The following is an 18,746-nucleotide window of genomic DNA, read 5'->3' as shown; positions in this document are numbered from 1 at the left end:
CTCCAAAACAAACAGGGCCAGAAAAACAGCAGCTCTTAGCTAAGCTTGGAGCTCAATTTAGATTTGAGCACTTTTTAAAAAGGTCAATTTGGCCTCAGCCACTTTTTTAAAGTCAATTTGGGCCCAGACACTTTTCAGAGGTTAATTCTGGGCCGGGAGTTCATTTTGGGTTCGTCCACTTTTTAGACTTCACTTTGGTAAAACTTTAAATGCCAGCTCACCCAAATGAATAAAAGGAGGAATGAATGCATCCATGAATAAAACTCATAAGATATAGGTAAATTAGATAAAATACTTACAATTCTTTTGTTGCATTAAACTTTATTTTAGATAGTGGTTTCATTTTAATTTATTATTAAAGCACAAACTGCAAAAACCGGAGGTAAGTACACCTTCAGTCAAAATGTGTAGATTATTTTTATTCCTGAGACAAAAAGCTATAAAGCAATAATATAAATGTGGCAATAAGGCTATTGGCAAAGTTAACTCCTGAAAGGGAAACATTTGAATCTCTACCAACTAGTTTGCAAGCCAACTGTGGTCCAATATGAAGCCTACAGAAGTGTGACATTGAAACATCCGATGCACACACAACTTTGAAATTTGTGCACTTCTACCTTTAAAGCCGAATGTATGTGTGCATGTTTTGTGACAATGTCATTGTTTAAGTCTTTTGACCAATAAAATACACAACGGCACGTGTTCCGCACTTTCATCTGGCATGGATGCCCTTCCTGCCACAACCCTCCCATTTTGGCTGGGCAATGGGGTGAGATTCAAATCGGCGGCCTTCTGCCTCCAAACCCAATGCTCTACCATTGAGCCAACAGGCCTGTGATTTGCTGAAAAATAGGCAGGGGTGGCAAAATGCAGTATGTACACGTTTAACACACAACAGGAGATTGTCCAAGGCTGATGAGTTCTCAAGAGAGAAAGTGCAAGGGGCACAGAAGACCCAACACAATGGAATAAGTAGGTTGCAGAATGTTAGGATTCCAGTGCATGTGTGAAAGTGGCTCTGCAGCATGATGTGTCAGTTGATACACTAGCCAAGGCTCAATGAGTTAATGAGACGTGTTTAGGGAGAGGGAGGAGGAGTCGGGGTAGTTTTTTGGATTCCAACATGAACTGAAACCTGAAATTACTGCCCACATTATAAGAGAGTGAAAGATTAGATACAACGCCATTACAGGTTAAAATTATCAAAGAAATGAAACCAGCCAATGAGTACAAGTTTATCAGACAGCTTTTCCTGGAGCCAAGACAATGGACACATTTAACAATAATGGTGATAATAATATTTTTAGATGATAAAGGAGAGTTACACTGTTACATTATTCAGTTCCACTTTTATTACAATTTATATATTTTATATTTATTTATATTTTCTCTATATATTTCTTTAAAAAATCTACATTATGGCAAATGCAGTGATTTGTAGTGATGGAGATGCATTGTAACACTTTAACTAAGACTTAATAATAATATGCAACTTTTGGGAATCAAGATTAAGAATATCAGCTCAGGACATCAAATACTGACACTATGTCAAAGCCTGTGGCGTTTTAAAGATACAGTCAAGGGACATTTTTGCATTAGCAAGTGATGAAAGGGGTTTGACCTTCCCTGACTGTTTAGGAGGGGGGCCTTCCTCAAAAACCTTTAAGGGATTCTCTCGCTTAAGTATAATGAGGTAGTCTTAAACATTTCAATTGCAAATCAACTTATATGTATAAGTTAAGTTTGTATAAGTTTCTTTATTCTAGTGCAGCCTTTCCTATTCTTGTTTTGGTATTAAATTGTTATAATTGTTGAAACTACATAGTTAAGCTTTACTGCAAACAGCCTAAAATAGTATCAAAGAAATTATAAAAAATAATAATTAATTGAATGTTTGGCTGTTTTCACAAATTGTTGCATATTTTCAATTGTTATTATTACTGGGTTTTACTTGGATCATAAAAAACTGCCATGACCATTTAAAATCTAAAATTCAGATACACTTAGTAAATTTACAAATACATATGAGGCCCCAAACTCCAGACCATACATCTAATTTCCAGATAGAGAATAATGGGTCAAGTGTTTTGCAACATTACTCTGCAGCTTGAATGAAAAATCTCACACTCAATTTGTCTCCTCAACAGCCTCAAAACAGGAAACAGTTGAAAGGTGAGAGCTGCTTAAGGGTCTCAATTTTTTGGTTTGACCATGGAATGACCGCAGAGTCAACACACACAGGAAGGGGTGTAGATGCAGGTTGTATCGGAGAGCTAGCGGAGAGGTCAGGACTGATAACACAGAACAATGACCTGGCTCGGTCACCACATGGTCACTGTGTGTGTATGTGTGTAAAACACAAAACTTAATATGTCATTATTGTGTGTAAATGAAGGTGTGAAACATTTCTGGCAGAGGAAGATGTGAGTATGTGTATGTGACTACAGTATATCTCTGAGTAAGTTTAAGAGTTAAAGCCATATATAGATGTGTGAGAAATTAATTTATTTATGTGTGTCAGAGTCAGTTTGAACTACCTTTACTCGCCGCAGTAATGCTGCCCTCCCAATTCCTGACCGCTACTTGAACATTGGTTGGAAGTAGGAACCTGCTGCTACCCTCCCTGTCCAATCAGGTCAGTGAACAGTTCTGTTGCTGTGACCACAGGCTGACCTGTTGTCAGACCGATAAGGTCGGCCACAGACAGGACAGGAAGTTGAGACAGGGGCCAAGAAAGACACACACACACACACACACACCCTTAGAGTGACCTCAAACACAAATAAACTCATAAATCAGCAGATATGAATAGTTCAACTAGTGACTATTTTCACCTGCTTTCTCAGGAGCACAGAACGAACACTGAACTCTTTATTACAAGTGCTGTGGATGTGTGTGTGAGCAGTCAGTTGCAAAATACATACAGGAATACAAAATGTATGCATCTTAGGCAGGCAGGAGAAACAGGTGTGTAGCTATGCAGCCAACAGACATTAAGGATTTTTTGAAGACTGGGCGTACATGTTGTCTGTTTATGATTAGATAGGGGGGTTCTGGGGGTCTGACAGCTAGTTCCCACCTCTGGCTGGCACAGTACTTATCCAACTGACTTTACACTGCAGTCATTTTAGTTGTGTGTGTGTGTGTGTGTGAGATACACTTTAAGGAAAAGGTAGAAGGTAAAGGTAGAAGCAGAACTTTTAGAAGAGTCATCCCGCGCTTTCACTCTCTCCACTCTACATCTACCTGGTGTTTTTAACGTTGTGGTAAACTGCAGTCAGCGTGGGTTAAAATGCAATGCTAGCTATAATCTACAGGTGTCATAACTGATTGCATCTCAGCCCCAAACGCAAAGGCTGTAGACGCCGACTGGTAAGCTAACCCCTGCCCAGCATAGAATTAAAACTAAATATGTGACAGCTCCTTTTCTAAATAAAAACAATGTCATTTTAGTGTGCATTTGAAAATAAATTGTAACGATTCAATTTGATTAATTTTTGCAACATGCACCCAGAATTCACAACTGAGGTTGTTACATTTTTTGTGCTCTTATGTTCACTACAAAAAAACAAATGCTTGCCTTATTGTGCAGCTTTAAGTTGAAATGCAGCATAATAAAAATGTCACATTTAATCTAAATACTTTTAGTTACTTTAGTAACTATTTTACAATGTCAAAGTCATCCAATAGCGCCGAAACATTATTGGACCAACAGTAGAGAAAACACAGCAATGACGAGGAGAAGGAAAAAGAGGGATGGTGTGCCTTGGCTCAATTCGAGCAATAATTGCTTAGTATGTCTCTTAGACTGTTCAGCCACCATATTGCAGGGTGAACTAGCATTTCAATGCGTCGGTTTGTGCAGGGCGGATAGCAGTTTTGAGTTTCTAAGCCTAAATCAAGATTGTGCACTCAAGTGTCAATGAAAAACTAATGTGTTGCTGTGTTATGCGCAGACTGTTTGCATCCACGTCTGTGTGTCCAACCATCTCTCGTATTCTTCCAATAGATCGGTGGGCGAGCATTTAGATGTCCGTCTGCTGCTCATCCTCCCTTCGCCCTCTTTCTTCCCCAGTCATCGCGCTCTTTCACCCTCTCCCCTCTTCTATTCATCCCCCCTTCTGTGACCGGTCAAATGGATGAAGGGAAGTGTCAGCCTCCCGAGGAGATGGGGGGAAAGAGGTAAAAAGACAGAGGGAGAAACGGGGGGCGTGAAGGACCACCCTGTATGTCCATTTCAGCCGCCGTATCACTTTCACCTGACTGCACTCTTTCACTCACTATCCCTTGCTTTTTGCTCTGCTCCGGCAACATTTTCATGCATTCATGTCCATGTTTTCTCTTTCTGCGAGTTGAGAATCTGGCCAGAACACTCACTTTCACTTCCATCCCCTGTCATCTTCCTTTGGATTCATTCATCCACAAGCTTTCTTCCTTTTCCTTCATTTATGCCTTTCTTTTCAGATTTGGCACTTTTTGTCTTCTTTACTACATTTATCTTCTCTGTTTATGGCTACATGCTCATCCTTTCCTCTTTCCCTGTATGTCTGACTATGGCAAGGAGTTAAAACGTCAAAGGTCAAACTGTTGCTGACGTGGGCTAGTATCTGCGTTGGCCGCTGTTCGACCCTGACACACATGTACAGTTCATCCCGGTCTTGTGAGCAGTCCCCTTCCTGAACCTGAACTGTCACACAAAATCTTACAAATGCACCAACACACTGCAGCTGTCCCAATGTGACCTCAGTCCTCAGGAATGTGACAGTAGCAGATCTGTCTCTTTCCATCTCCCTGACCTCTTCTATATCTTGCTGTCCTCATTCTCACCTCCTTGTACACTTCTGCTAAATACGAAACTTTTTGTATTTAAATTGCTCTTTTCTTTTCTACTCCTTACCATGCCTTATTTAAAACTTATCCAAAACGACTCAAATTAAAACATTAAAGCAAAAAGCAATTTAAATTTTTTAACCTCTTCAACAATAAAAAATGAATAAGATAATGACAGGTAGGCCTTACTTAGCTACATAACTTAAATATTTAAGTATTACGTGCTCTGAAAGGATTTTGTCTCACGTACTAAAAAATACAAGAAAAGAAAAAGGTCATGTGCAAGGTCAATGCATTTGTCGGTGTAAAGCGTCTTGACAGACATGCATCTTGACTTACAATTTACTGATGATGATTCTGGACTTTAACTTTTTAGCTACGGCCAGCTAGAGTAAATGTTAGAAGGCCAGATGAGAGTGGAAGCTCAGCTGTGAAACTCAGCTCGGTGTCACCTCAGACTTACTTTAAAAAACTAAAAAAAAAAAAAGTTTGGAGAACAAAAAGAATAGTAAAATAGTAAATAGCAAATAGTAAACCACTTTGTGCAATTTCTATTAGAGCATTTTTCCCTTTCTTTCTTTCCTTTAAAAATGTAGACTCAGGAAAACTTAACAGAACTTACTACTAATCCTAAAAAAAAATTGCTGCAGTTTTTGGGGCATGTAGTTGTTTTAGACTTTCTCTGCTAGACGTCAATTAAAAAGACGTATGACTTTACTTTGTGAGAATATGTGTCGATGTCTAAGAAGGAATTCATTCTTAGGAGTCTGCCTTCTCATTTTATAACTGTTTCAGTATAATTGAGAAACATGAAATGAAAAGAGTTTTGACAGGTAACTGTCTGAACGTTGACTGGAGAGGACATGAAGTGACTTGACTTTCTGGAATTTTAGTTAAACATCAAATCTATACTGTCCTGTGAACTACTCTTCTCCACTACCTTCCTCAAGTCTGGGGTCCATTGTAATTCTCCTACAGTACTTTGCACTTATCCTCTTTACTGTATTCCTCCATTCCTTGTCACTTCATAACCCCCCTCTGTTCCACCCTTTTCATCTCCTCATCTCTTCACATATGGGTGTAGATTTCAGGTCAGCTTGGCTAATGACTAAGTCTGGATCAAACTCCAGGACATAAATCATCCTGACATATTACAGGTTTAGCAGTAGATAAAATTAAACTCCATATATCCTCATTTCAGGAAAAAAACAAGACTTTGGCAACTATATGAGACTATACAATCCTCTGATATTATGAATACTGACATTAGGTTAACTGCTAAATAAAGAGATGTGGACATAAACAACAAAGATTTTGAGACAATATGATTTTGAGGGATTATTTCCAGGAATCATGTATCATTTTTTTTCAGTGGGAGTCAGGAAACTGAAAGGAAACAAGGAGCGTTAAGTAGCATGTGCACTCAAGGTGGAAACAATGAAATAACAAACAATCTCCTGACAGAATCAAGTAAAGGCTTCCTGCTACAGTGATTGACGACCGCGGTCTGTGTAAACTGTTTGTCATACTATACAGAAACAAAAAGACGCAAACAGCCCCTTCTAAAGAAGAAAACAAGCCATAATATGTGCAGATAACAGGAAAAGACTAATGATTAGATTAATAAACTGATAATTTACAGTAACAACATGGGTGTTTATTTCAAATGAAAGAAAGTGAAGATTAAAAGTAGTGCTTTAAGGAAAAAATTATGTGAACGTAGATGTTAGTTAATAGTAGATTTTGCTTCACAATGTGACAGTGTGAAAGTCTGTACTGAATTTTACTGTTTTTACAGCCTCTTCCTACTAGTTTGTGGATTCCTGCTTTTTAAATGTTGCTGGCTGAGACGTGAAAATGTATTTATTTTATTTAATAATGTGAAATAGATAACATTTGAAACTGAGCACTAAGACTGATGTGAGTTTTACAAAAAGAATACATCTCACTTTATCCAAGAGGATTTAAATACAGAACCACTTTTAAAATTAACTTTAGATAAAGACAGCTGATCTCAGCTGCTGTTTGACATTTTACCTGGAAACAGGAACATTCAGCACCAGGTGGCAAAAACACCTGTAAGTATTTAACCAAAACTAATTTTAAGAGTTTTTACAATTATGACACTTCAAAAATGTGCTAAATACCCGTTAACTGATCAACAAGCACTTCAGTACAATACAGATATCTTTAAACACGTTATCCTTTAGTTTGCTTGTTGCACATGTGGATTTAACATTTGCTTGTGTCCCACACAGTATTCTGATATGCTGGTAGAGCAAAATAAAGAATTAAAATGAGGAACCTGCATAAGAATAGACAGTTTAAACTCTTTGCTGTGTCATTTGATACTCTAACTCAGTTTCTAAAATTGCAACAAAAATATAACCATTAAAATGTTACAATGTTAATTTGTACATATTAATGCATTTTACTTGTTTTTCCCTAAAATCTCTGTGTACCTTTCCTTGTCTTTTTCCAACAGTCTCTCATGTCCCTACCTCTTGTTGCCTCATTAGTCTGGGTTATGAGGAGGTGAGATGGAAGTTTCCTCTCCCACTGGGCCTCATCTCATCTTATACCCTGTCTATTACACACACACACACACACACACACACACACACACACAGACACACACAGACACACACAGACACACACAGACACACACAGACACACACACACACACAGAATCTGTTATCCTGTCACTGGATAATCGTTACTGGCTACGCTGGTCAATCTAGAGTCAGGATAAGGGCAGCAGTTGTCATGCTGTGACATGTTGCTTTTGGAGAGCAAGAGGGAAGCCTCGTGAAGTAATGGCTGGGACATGCACAAATATCAGACAGAAGGCAGACAGATAGTAGCGAAAACAGAGTGAGTGCATCTGTGCTACAAGGGAAAGTGTTACGACCACTGAAACCCAGGTATTGTTGAAGACTCACAAGTGAGTGACTGAAAGATAAAATGAGGAGAAACAGTCTGAAAAAGAAGATCAAGAAATAGGTGAGAAAGTAGGAGAGGATATGCAAAAGGTAATGTTTGATAAAAGCAAAGAAAACACACAAAAAAAACCTGTTGGAGGGAGAAGAAAGGCAGGCAAAGTAAAAGAGACAAAGGAGAGAAAAATAAATATTGAGGCAAAAACAGGTAATGTCAAAGAGTAAAAGATGAAGGTGAATGCAAAGAGAGCCAAATGACTGCAAGTTCAATAAAACAGACTTTGACAGAAACAAAAAGACAAAGCAAACAAGCGAATGTAGGGGAAAAGACATGACATCAAAAAAGGGGATAAATGAATGGATGAAATTTGATTGTTTGTGGTCAACCAAAGGAACGAACCCGGGTCCAATCAATGACAGAAAGGGCACACACATGACTGGGCAAAAGGTGGAAGAATGGTCTCCTGGCAAATGAAGGACTGGAGAAGGGGATGAGTTGAACTCTACTGTTGCAAGCATTTTTCTAGGCGGCCGCCACACCGCAACACACATGCTTGCGCGCGCACACACACACAGACACAGACACGCACACGCACAGGGCAGCCAAAGGTCTGAAGTAACCACAAACTTCTGAATGTTCTAAATATAGGAGAATTGATAGGATCTGCGGACAAGGGCAGCCTGGGGAGTGCTCACACACACACACACACACACACACACACACACACACACTAACAAAATCAGCCTCCTAAGCTTACCAAGTTATTTAGCACTTGTAGAGAACAGGAGAAACCTGATGACAGCACAGATAAGCTTGTTAAAGTGAATCAGGCTTTTGCTAGACAGTTTGAAATAGTTTGCCATAAAAGTGAAAACTATTCCTTGTGTGACTCTCCATATAGTCTGCCAGGGAGCAAAAAGTAGAGTAAGAATATGAGCCATGTTTGTTTACATGTATCTTCTGTCAACAGATTTCTAAATCTTTATTACATTTATTCTTTTGGCAGATGCTTGGCAGAAGTGAAGTACAAGGCAAGTGCCAAGTTTAATCTAAAAGTCAGGGAGAAATCATTAAAGCAAAGTATGAGCATACTGTATGAGAAGAAGTGTTTTAGTTTCACAATATACACGTGCAAGATACAACAGAGCAAATTGATTCCAACTTCTAAAATCTGAAAATTAGCAGTCTTCAACTATTTTTTGAAAATTGTATACATCAAATATGTTTTGGATAGCAGCAGACTGTCAGGACAGAAAAAGCTACAAACCAGAGCGTCTCTCTAACAATTAACAGATCAAATCTGCACACACTGTGGATTCTTCTGTTTTACTTTCTTGAGATTAGATAAATCCATAAAAGTGCTTTAAAAACAGGTGCTGTAATCTATAACCTGGCAATGATATGGAAACAACTGGTGTCATGATGTTTAGCAAACAGCTCATTTGAAGATCATTATTCTTACTTCAGCAACCTTGAACAGAGAAATTATATTTACTGTTGCAGTATTTACTTGCTGCTATTCATAGTGCCAAGACATTGACTAGTTTCTATGTACTGATGTCTGGTTGTGGAATGTCTGTAGCCATTCACATAGAAATAGCCCATGAGGATTGACTAGCTGAATTCACGAGCATCTTAATTCTGTGCTTTTTGGGAATCAAACAAAATTGGCAAAAATGTATTGAAAGCTCTGTGACAAGTGGGTTGACTACCTGCTTGATGGAATTTTCATGGAAAAGGAAATTGGGTGAATTGCTGTTGCTCCAAGTGTTACTTGTCAAGTTGTACCATTTAAACATGGTTTGGAAAGTTATAAATTGCATTGCACAAAGGAAATGGAAACTGGAAACAACTTTTTACAAAGTGTGAACAGCAGTGGGGCAGTGTCAGGAAAAGAAAAAGATGAAGTATTTAATCTTTGGAAAAAGAACATTCAACCCTTTTTGTTTCTTTGTCTTGTTTCCAACTTGTAATTTATTTTTCTGTTTCTAAAGAACATATGAAAGGGAATAATTTTTTTGTGTGCCAACAACATAGAATTAGTGGAATCGTACATAATGCATACCTCAATGAATTAATACTTAAACTGTGGAGCCTGATATTGGGACACAGCTATGTTTACCTCATGCCAAAGGAACTCGAGAACATTCCCATCTGTAAAAGGAAAGACGGGGCATGTTGTCTTTCTGGCCAAATTGAAAGAACTTTAGATTCTGCTCAAATAGAAGCAACGACATTTAGGGCTGGGTATGAAACCTTATTTGGTACTGACCACAATGCATCTGCAGCCCCAATCACTGAAAACTGTCAATAACTGAAAGTTCACAATGATTCGTAGTGTTTAGAGAGATCTGTGATATTTACTGTACTCTGGATTTCTGAAAGTTTCAATAAGTTAAATGTAAGACTTTTGATTTATTTTAATGCAACAGAATAAAGTTTAATATGTTTATGTGTACTGAGTCTGGAAAATATTAATGAAGTGATAACAAGGCAACAAAGTGGAATGTGAAGTAAATGTGAAATTCATTTATGTAGATTTCACATTTTTTCTTTTTTTCCTAATACATTCCTGATAATATAATGAATCCAGTAGTTGTTGAACACTGATATAATCCTATATGCTATATAACCCTATAATTCACAGCTGATAATGGATAAATGATCAGATAGAATCAGTTTGAAAAACAAATTAATTAAGGTCAGAGGAGTAAATAATAGTGCTGGGAATTATCATGACACATTGTTCCTAAAAACACTTGGATAAGTAATGATACAGCAGGCTAGAAAAGGTATTTAGGGTCATAATAGATGCATTCTTTTCAACACAGCAGTAACAATGTGTAAACATAAAAAGTTTAAAGATAAAAAGAAAGTTTTTTTTTTTTCAAGGTAGCAAAAATATCTCTATAAGTACTGAACCTCTGTGACTGAACGTGGGCCAGTTTTTAAATTTCGGATGTCTGACCTTGATGCTGGTATAGTATGTCGTGCAACAATAAACCTGAAAACAACCTAAAATAGTGAAAACAAATCATATATTTTATACATTTATGTATTTTAAACATTACACTTGTTTGTAATATATAAAATACTACTTATAAGCACGTGTGTCCATCTAAGTATCTAAGAGTATGTGTGAGAGAATGTGTGTGTCCTGGGGGGAACTCCTGTCTCGGCCCTGTCCCAGGACCCCGGAACCTTCCAGAACACCAGGACCCGACCACACAACAAACGGCCCCGTCAGCGTGATTTATCGACCATTCACCAACATGACACAAACGCACACAAACACACACACTCCAAAGCATCAATGCGCACACATGAAAGCGTGCAGGTCGACCTACAAACATGAAAAATTTACCCAAAAGAATGTAGATCTCACACAAAGAGATGCGCTCTGGCAGATGTGTACACACAAACATTATGTAAGAAAGCGCATATGGGGGTGGGAGGAATGTGTCTCTTTTGATATGATAAGAAAGGTTACAAAAACAATGGATGAGAGGCTGAAAGAGAAAAAAGAAAGAGCTAAAGAGCTGAATAACTCCAAAAGGAGTGTCGATTCTGATCAGCAAAGGAAAGACGAAAGAAGAGGGGCAAGGACGAAGAAAAAGAGGGAAGGGCAATTGAAGGAGATGCAAGAAAGGAAAGGATGGAGAATGAAGAAGAGGAGGATGGAGCAAGCAGTGGTAGCAAAGGAAGAAAAGAGGAAGGAGTAAAAGAGAGAAGAAGAGGGGGGGTTAAATAAACATTGATGCGGGATGAATGCAATTTTTTTCTTTTCTCTTTCTCCCCATCTTCCCCCCTTCCTTCTCCTCCTCCAAGTGAGAGAACAAGAGGCACTGCATCATCCCGACAGGCGGAGAAAGAGAAGAGAGGGAGAGAGAAAGAGGGATTGTGACGGAGGGATAAAGGGCTATCCGTCTCTGTCTGTCACCTCATTCATCGTCCCCTGCTCTGTCCTGCCGGCCCATCCGTCATCCGCTGTCACACACACACAAGCGCGCGCACACACTTTCCAACCACTTTCACACACTTAACAACTACGACAAACACACGCGCATCAAAGACGGGTAGGCAGACACACAAACTTTGTCTTGCTCTTCGCCTTGGTTCACACATTCACTGTGATGACACGCAAAGAGACACGCACGCACTCTACGCTTCACACTCAAATGCATAAGCACGCGCACACTTTCAACCCACTTTCACAGCAACGATGACAAACACATAGCAGCCAGAAAGCCACACAAACTTTTGCTCGGGCTCTCTGCCCCGTTTCACACATTCAACAATGATGACAGACACACACAGTCTGCTTAGTTTCACACATTCATAACGATGACAGACACACAAACACTCACCAAAGTCTATCTCAAAAGAATAAACTCAAAAAACGACGATGGCAAACGAATTTTCTCACATGCACTTTCATGCACGTATGCAGTGCTTGCCAAACGCTTTCTTCGCAAAGTTAAAATACGACAGCAACACACTAAAACGCACTCATGCTCACGCACTCCGCCCTACATCCTGGATTCTCAGCGGAGCTGTCCAGTTTTGTTGCTGCTCTGACTGGTTCTGCTCTGTTTTTCCCAGGGCCCGAAACAAGATGTCCCAGCGCACATCCGAGTCCACTTCCTGCACTCAGCTGTTTCTTAATATCAGGTCTAAGAACCAAGGTCGGCCCATGCTTCAAGCTAGTAGTGGAAAACCTGATTAATCTTTGTGATTTTGCCAGGTACCAAAAGATAAAATCTGTCAATGTTTAGCAATAAAAGTCATAAATATATGTTGATGTTACAATGACTTTGCTGTTATATTCAGACATCAAGAAAAGGGCATGTTAACAAAAAATAGGAACCATTTATATCTAATATCACAAAGTAAATGGTTAGGTATAAGCCCTTCAGTGAGTCTAAAGTGATCTTGTATGTAACGGTTTAACCATTTTCATTATTACATTTTTAGCAAATGATATAAAATTCTCATTTCAAACGATGTTGGTCAAGTACAACAGCATCACTGCTGTACAAAAAAAAATGTCGAGGTGTTTAAAACCTTTTAAAAAGACCAGAGTGGAACAGCCTTAAACCAATTGTTCGAATTCAACTACAAGAAATGAAAAAGAGATGACGTGCTTTGGCTACTTAATAATAGCAAACAGATATTTAGAATCTTTTCTAGTTATCCATATAGTGATGGATGGTGTGCAGAAATCATTCTGGTGTAGTATTAGCTGGAGCAATTGACAGACATTTGCTAATCTGACGCTTTTATGAAACCATTTGTGCATAATTTTTATCAATCTATTAAAACCCACCTAAAATTGTTTAACGTTTTATCATTTTTTTGTGAAGATTTTAGGTTTCCTGCTTTTCCTTACTCAAGTTCATTCATAGTTAGGTTAATTTATTTTGGACTTAAATCTGCCTTCTTATAGGACATTTGTGACAATAACTAATGAAAGATTTTAACACTAGAAAAGCAAAAAAAGTGTTTTTGTCAGAGGAACCAAAGTAAAACCAAGATGAAATGTGTAAAAAAGCTTGGATTTTTTTATGACATGACTGGATGAAGCCAAACACAATGACAAAATAAAAGACTTAACAAGACAGATAGGAGAGAGTAAAAAAGATTAGAATGACGTAAAATTTAAAACAACAACAAACAAATAAAAACTAACAAACAAAACTAAACTAATTGAAGGAGAAAGATGTGGAGAAAAAAATGGAAAAGGAGAACTGGGGGATAAGGGAGGATGGGAGGATGGATGAAAAGGATGAGGGGGGAAGTAGAGGAGGTAGAAAAAGATAGTGGAGTGAAGGAAAAAAAAAAAAAAAAAAAAACAGAAAGCGAAAATGAAGGAAAGAGGACCACGAGGGAGACAAAGACCTACTTGTCTCAAGTCACTGAAGGCCAGAAGCAACGTGTCACCCTGGAAGCCTGCGACCGGGCCGGCTCTGGCAAAACCTGTGGGAAAATACAAACCCGCCCCCCCAGTCCACCCCCAGAGAGAGGGAAGACAGGAGGAGGAGGGGAAAAAGAGGGTGAAAAAGGGAATAATAAAAGACCTGGTCAGATTCGTTATGCATCGGGATAGATTGGCAGACAAATGACAGCCTGGGGAGGAGGAGGGATGAGCGGGAGGAAGGGAAGGGGGAGGGCAGGGTGTTAGAGTCATGTCGCTGGGTCTTGAAAAAGAGAAAGAGTGTGTGTGCATGCTTGTGAAAGCAAGATTCAGTGTGTATAAGGGAGTGTGCGCATTTGTGGATGCGAAGGAGCAAAGGTATTGTTGTGTTTAAAAGTAGGCTTTGTTGAATCTGTGTGTGTGAGTTGGTTGTGTGCGTGTTTATTTGTTGTTTCTAGAGGGCTTTGCTGGCGTGTTTGAGAACAGTCGAGAACTGTTGGATTTTGAACCCAGGGTGATGCTTGTGTGTGCACGTCGGGGTCGTATGGAGTGTGAGCTGGGGTCTTGGCGTCAGTTGGCCCCCGTAAACAAGCCGACTGGTATTCTGAGTGAGGGAATGAGAGAAAAGAGGAGTGCCGCAGAGAGAGGGAAAGCAAGCCTGTAGCTAATCTCTTTTACCTCAGAAAACACACACACACACACCAAAACGCTAGGCCATACACACCACAGCACTGATTACACGCCTGCCATCTTCACTGACCCCAACGACACACACAACCACACACACCAGGTCCTGCTCATGAACTGTAAAGCAATCGGCTACACTAGCCCTTTCTTATTTTCAAATGCAAACTACATTCTTCACCTCATTTCTTTGTTCTTTCTTCTGTCCGTATCTCGTCTGAAGTCTGTATTGCATGGACATTGTCGGTGCTTTTCATAACTTGACTGTTATAAAAACAGTCCACTGCAAAGTACAGATTTTAGTGGCGTGTTGTAGATTTTCCAACAGCTGAATTTTGTAGTTTAACATTTTAGTGGAAAACTGAAATGCCAAATCAGTTTTTATCCTCAAATGATCCTCAAAGGCAAAACATGTAAACGCTTACGATGCAGTTTTTGCAATGTATCACTTCTATTGCTGTAGTAGGCCAAGTTTATTTAAAGCTATGATGTAATACTCAGCATGGCTCCGTTGGGGTGAAATTTTAATCTTCAGCTCTAAAGGATTATGGTAAGTGCTAGGAAAATGGGATCTAGTGCCATAAAAACAAAGTTTGGCCATTGGTTATGAAAGTTGTCTTAAACTGGGGACACACCTAAATTCCAGCTGCAACCTTTAATAACTGAAAACTTCACCCTGTTTCCACCAACTGTCACAGGTTTCTAGTCTTTGCCAAGCTGGAAGCAGCAGACACTTGATGGATTGGTTTAAAAAATATTTTCACACGAATTTTCCACTGACTATTAGCACCAACAAGGCCAGACTGGTACCAACCTGGACCGACCAGGATCGACCAGTTGTCCTGGCAAATCACACCTATCATTCGCTGTACTGTACAGCCATCAAGAATGTGCCAATCGTTAGGCCTTGTACAGTAGCAACCTGTGTACAGTAGTTAGAAATTCTATATAGCTATTCAAGCTCTCTTTCATTTTAATAGAGAGAAGTGATGGTCATCTTCTCATCATTAAATAGTGACAAAAATTGCATGAGAAATGATTTCAACCCTGATATGTCTGATCAAAAAAAGACTAGCATGTCACATCTGGTTAAGATTTGTAATCGTCACTATGGTGACGATTAAAAGAGAGCCAAACTGGGAGAAACTAAAGTTATGTAGTGTCAAAGTTATGTACATTATATTTAAATTATTATTATATTCTGTTCTTATTTATCTCAATTTTCTCACTCTATTTATGCTTTTTATTACCATCTTCCTCTCCGACAGATTCCAGCTAGAAAACCGACGTTTCACATAGGTGTTCTTTGTCCTCTTTTGTACCCTTCTGGTTTCCACATTTTACTTTTTCTTGCATCTTTACTCTTTTTATTCCTCATTATTTCTTTCTTCTTCATCTTTTACATTTACTAAACTACAATGTTTGCTCTATCCTTACACTCTTCTGCCTTGGTTTTCTTGCCTTCTTCTCAGCCTTCCTCATCTCTGAATCTTTTGTCACTTATTCCTGTGGGATCGTATTCATTTCATCTGTACCACCCATTCTTTTCATCTGTCACTATGCCCAAATTCCTCCCTTTATTTAATCTCTAATCCCTCTTTCTTGAGCTCTCCTCAATTCCTTCTTCTTTTAAACTCACTATTAATTTTCATTTATTTAATCCTTCCTCTCATTCATGTATTTTGTTCTCTTCTCTGTCATTTCTTTCTTATGTAGTCTTTTTGTGCTTGCAATTTTTTTAATTTCACACCTCTTTCATCTGATCCCATTTCCCTTCCTACTTGTCCCTCATTTCCCTTTATCCCAAGTGAGCTTAATCCTTTTTTCATTAAATCCCTTCTAAGTTCACTTTCTTTCTTCAACAATTTGTGTTTGTGTTTATTTGCGTTTGCAATTCAAATTTTTCAAAGTTTATGTCTTACACATCATTTTCATATCAGGTAACCCAATACTTTTTCTATCCTTCACTCCATTGTGTAATTTTCCTTTTATAGCTATCCTTCTGCTCTTTCATACCTGCTGTGTCCATTCATTTTTCATTCATACTTTCATTTCGTTTCATTTATTCTCTTCTGTCAAATATTCCCTATTTTGCTTCACCTTCTTCTTTACTATTACTTTCCACTTTTTTCACACTTAAATTTAACCCATGTTCTTATTTGGTTTCAACCCTTGCCAGACCGAAAACAAAATAACGCCAATCAACTGAAAAGATTATTTAAAATCATATGTACTCATATGTATTCTACATATGCTATTTGTTGCCCAGGTTTTTCATCTGCTTAAAATTTATGGGAAAATGGCTTTCAATAGTCTCCTTCTTGCATGGTCAGTTAATTCTTTCAGAAGGCCTGCTCTAGGCAGATATACACATGCGCCATATTCCTTCCATTTATTCAGGATGGTTTAACTGTACTCTAAGCAACATTTAAAAACTAGAAATGTTTCGTGTATATTTTGTTTTTCATCAACTTTTGTTCCTTCTCCATCTTCATAATTCCTCACAATCTGGTTTCTTACTTCTCAGGTAATTCTTCACCATGTGGAACCATGTTGAACCATGTTGCATTAGACAAAAACCAGGCCAAAACTAACAATGCTGTGGTCTTATTTTGTTACGTTATGTTATGTAACATGTTTTTTGTTATCCACAAGATTCAAGACTTACAAGTAAAATAATTACTGTAAGATAATACAATGAATCATTAACATTTTTGTGATATTGCAAAGTAATTTAGTTACATTTGTTATAGAATGTAATATATATATATATATATATATATATATATATTAAAAAAAACAAAGTTTTGTTTAAATAGTAATTATCACTCACTCTCACACTCGTTGATGTCAGCACTGAGCTGGTGTAGAGCTCCAATGGAGAGCTGCCGGACCTCTGGATCGAGCAGGAGCTGCATCAGGGAGGTGGAGATGTGTTTACAAGCTGACATGCAGGCTGTCTGGGCCACTTTACCCTGTGAAACAGAGCAAGCAAAAGAGAATCCTTAGGCCTCCATATTCTCCTTCGTCCTGACTAGTGGTAGAGTGAATAATTGGACAGGAAGAAAGACAGAAAAAGCCAAGGTAAGGTTTTTTAATTTGGAAGCCTGGCAGACACAGCTGATCCACAAAAAATCCTCCTACAGGGCACTTAGTTAAATTTTCTGTCAGACTTTAGGCAAACTTTGTTTTAAAAATGAGTCGACATCGCCTCGTTAATGATCAACAATGCCCTACCCTGATTTCAGAAACCAGCTTTCCAGAGAACGCCACGCTTTCATGTAAACGGACTCAATGTTAGCTTGATGGTAAATGTTCTGCAGTTTGTTTGCATGTTTATTTTACAAGAATATGTTGTGATTCACACATGCAGAGATGGATGAATTTATACTCAGTTGTCAATTTATTATTGACACCTACAGCTAAAACTTTTTTTTTTTTGTCCTTTTGGCTTATCCCGTGAGTTCAGTGTCACCACACCGCATGTTGATTTGGCACAGTTTTTACGCTGGATGCCCTTCCTGACGCAACCCTCCCAAATTTCTACCGGGCTTGGACCGGAACTGCACAGCTGGGGAGGGAAAGGGCTGTTAGGGGTTCAGTGTCTTGCCTAGAAACACTTCGACTTATAACCACTGAGGTTCGATCCCCTGTGGTCCATACCCTGTGGTCCATGGACGATTGCCTTTACCAACTGAGCTACACCCGCCCTTGGACACCTACAGCTAAAACTACGTCTGTCTAATTCTTCAGTCCTACAACTAAATCCTCACGTTAAGAGATAATGTTTAGTTTGGTTTAAAACATTTTTATGAGTTTATTCAGAGGTCCTTGTGAGAGATGCTGCTGTTTTATTATGTATTATATTGTGAGGTGTTTCTGTACTTAGCCGAGCTGCACTGGTATAAATTATACTAACACAACGCAAACCAACAGCATCAACACATCAGCCTTTTAAATGTATTAAACAGTTTTATCAGCACCAGAAGACAAAAACTGATTATTGTATGCTTTTATGAAGCAAGGATTTATTAGTGTATTAGTTGTAGCTAAGTGTACCTGAGCGTATGTATTTGAGAGCTAAAAATACAATGGTAGTTTTATTAGATAGCATTGTTGCTGTTCTAAAAATATTTTTAAAATAAAAAAAACATTCTAATCTGGTCGTGAACCAATTTACTTTGTTTACTTATTTATTTTAGTTTTTTCTTGTGACGCAAAAAGAAAGAGAGAGAAAAACATACTATAATAAGTATAAATCTCTCATTGGTCACTTAAAAGCCCATATTGGTTGACCACTAATTCTGACAAATCAATCAGAACCGTCATAAAAAAAACTTAATTTCCCATGCTACTGTAGCTGCTCAGTTTTCTTGTT

General features: G+C 38.4%; 1 protein-coding gene across 4 annotated transcripts in view; it reads right to left on the bottom strand.

The window, feature by feature from the left end:
* The window catches only part of exoc6b (exocyst complex component 6B), an 84,602-nt gene that overhangs the window by 14,231 nt on the left and 51,625 nt on the right, over positions 1–18,746 (bottom strand). For all 4 annotated transcript variants that reach the window (XM_067524271.1, XM_067524272.1, XM_067524273.1 and 1 more), the window contains 2 exons: positions 17,202–17,343; positions 13,673–13,746 (listed from right to left, as the gene is read on the bottom strand). In XM_067524271.1, coding sequence (XP_067380372.1) covers positions 13,673–13,746; positions 17,202–17,343 — 216 coding nt within the window. The remainder of the gene's footprint in view (positions 1–13,672; positions 13,747–17,201; positions 17,344–18,746) is intronic.

This window comes from Channa argus, chromosome 12 (assembly GCF_033026475.1).
Source record: "Channa argus isolate prfri chromosome 12, Channa argus male v1.0, whole genome shotgun sequence".
NCBI lineage: Eukaryota > Metazoa > Chordata > Actinopteri > Anabantiformes > Channidae > Channa > Channa argus.
Note: the sequence above shows the minus strand (reverse complement) of the source record. Positions and strands in the feature narration are given on the sequence as shown.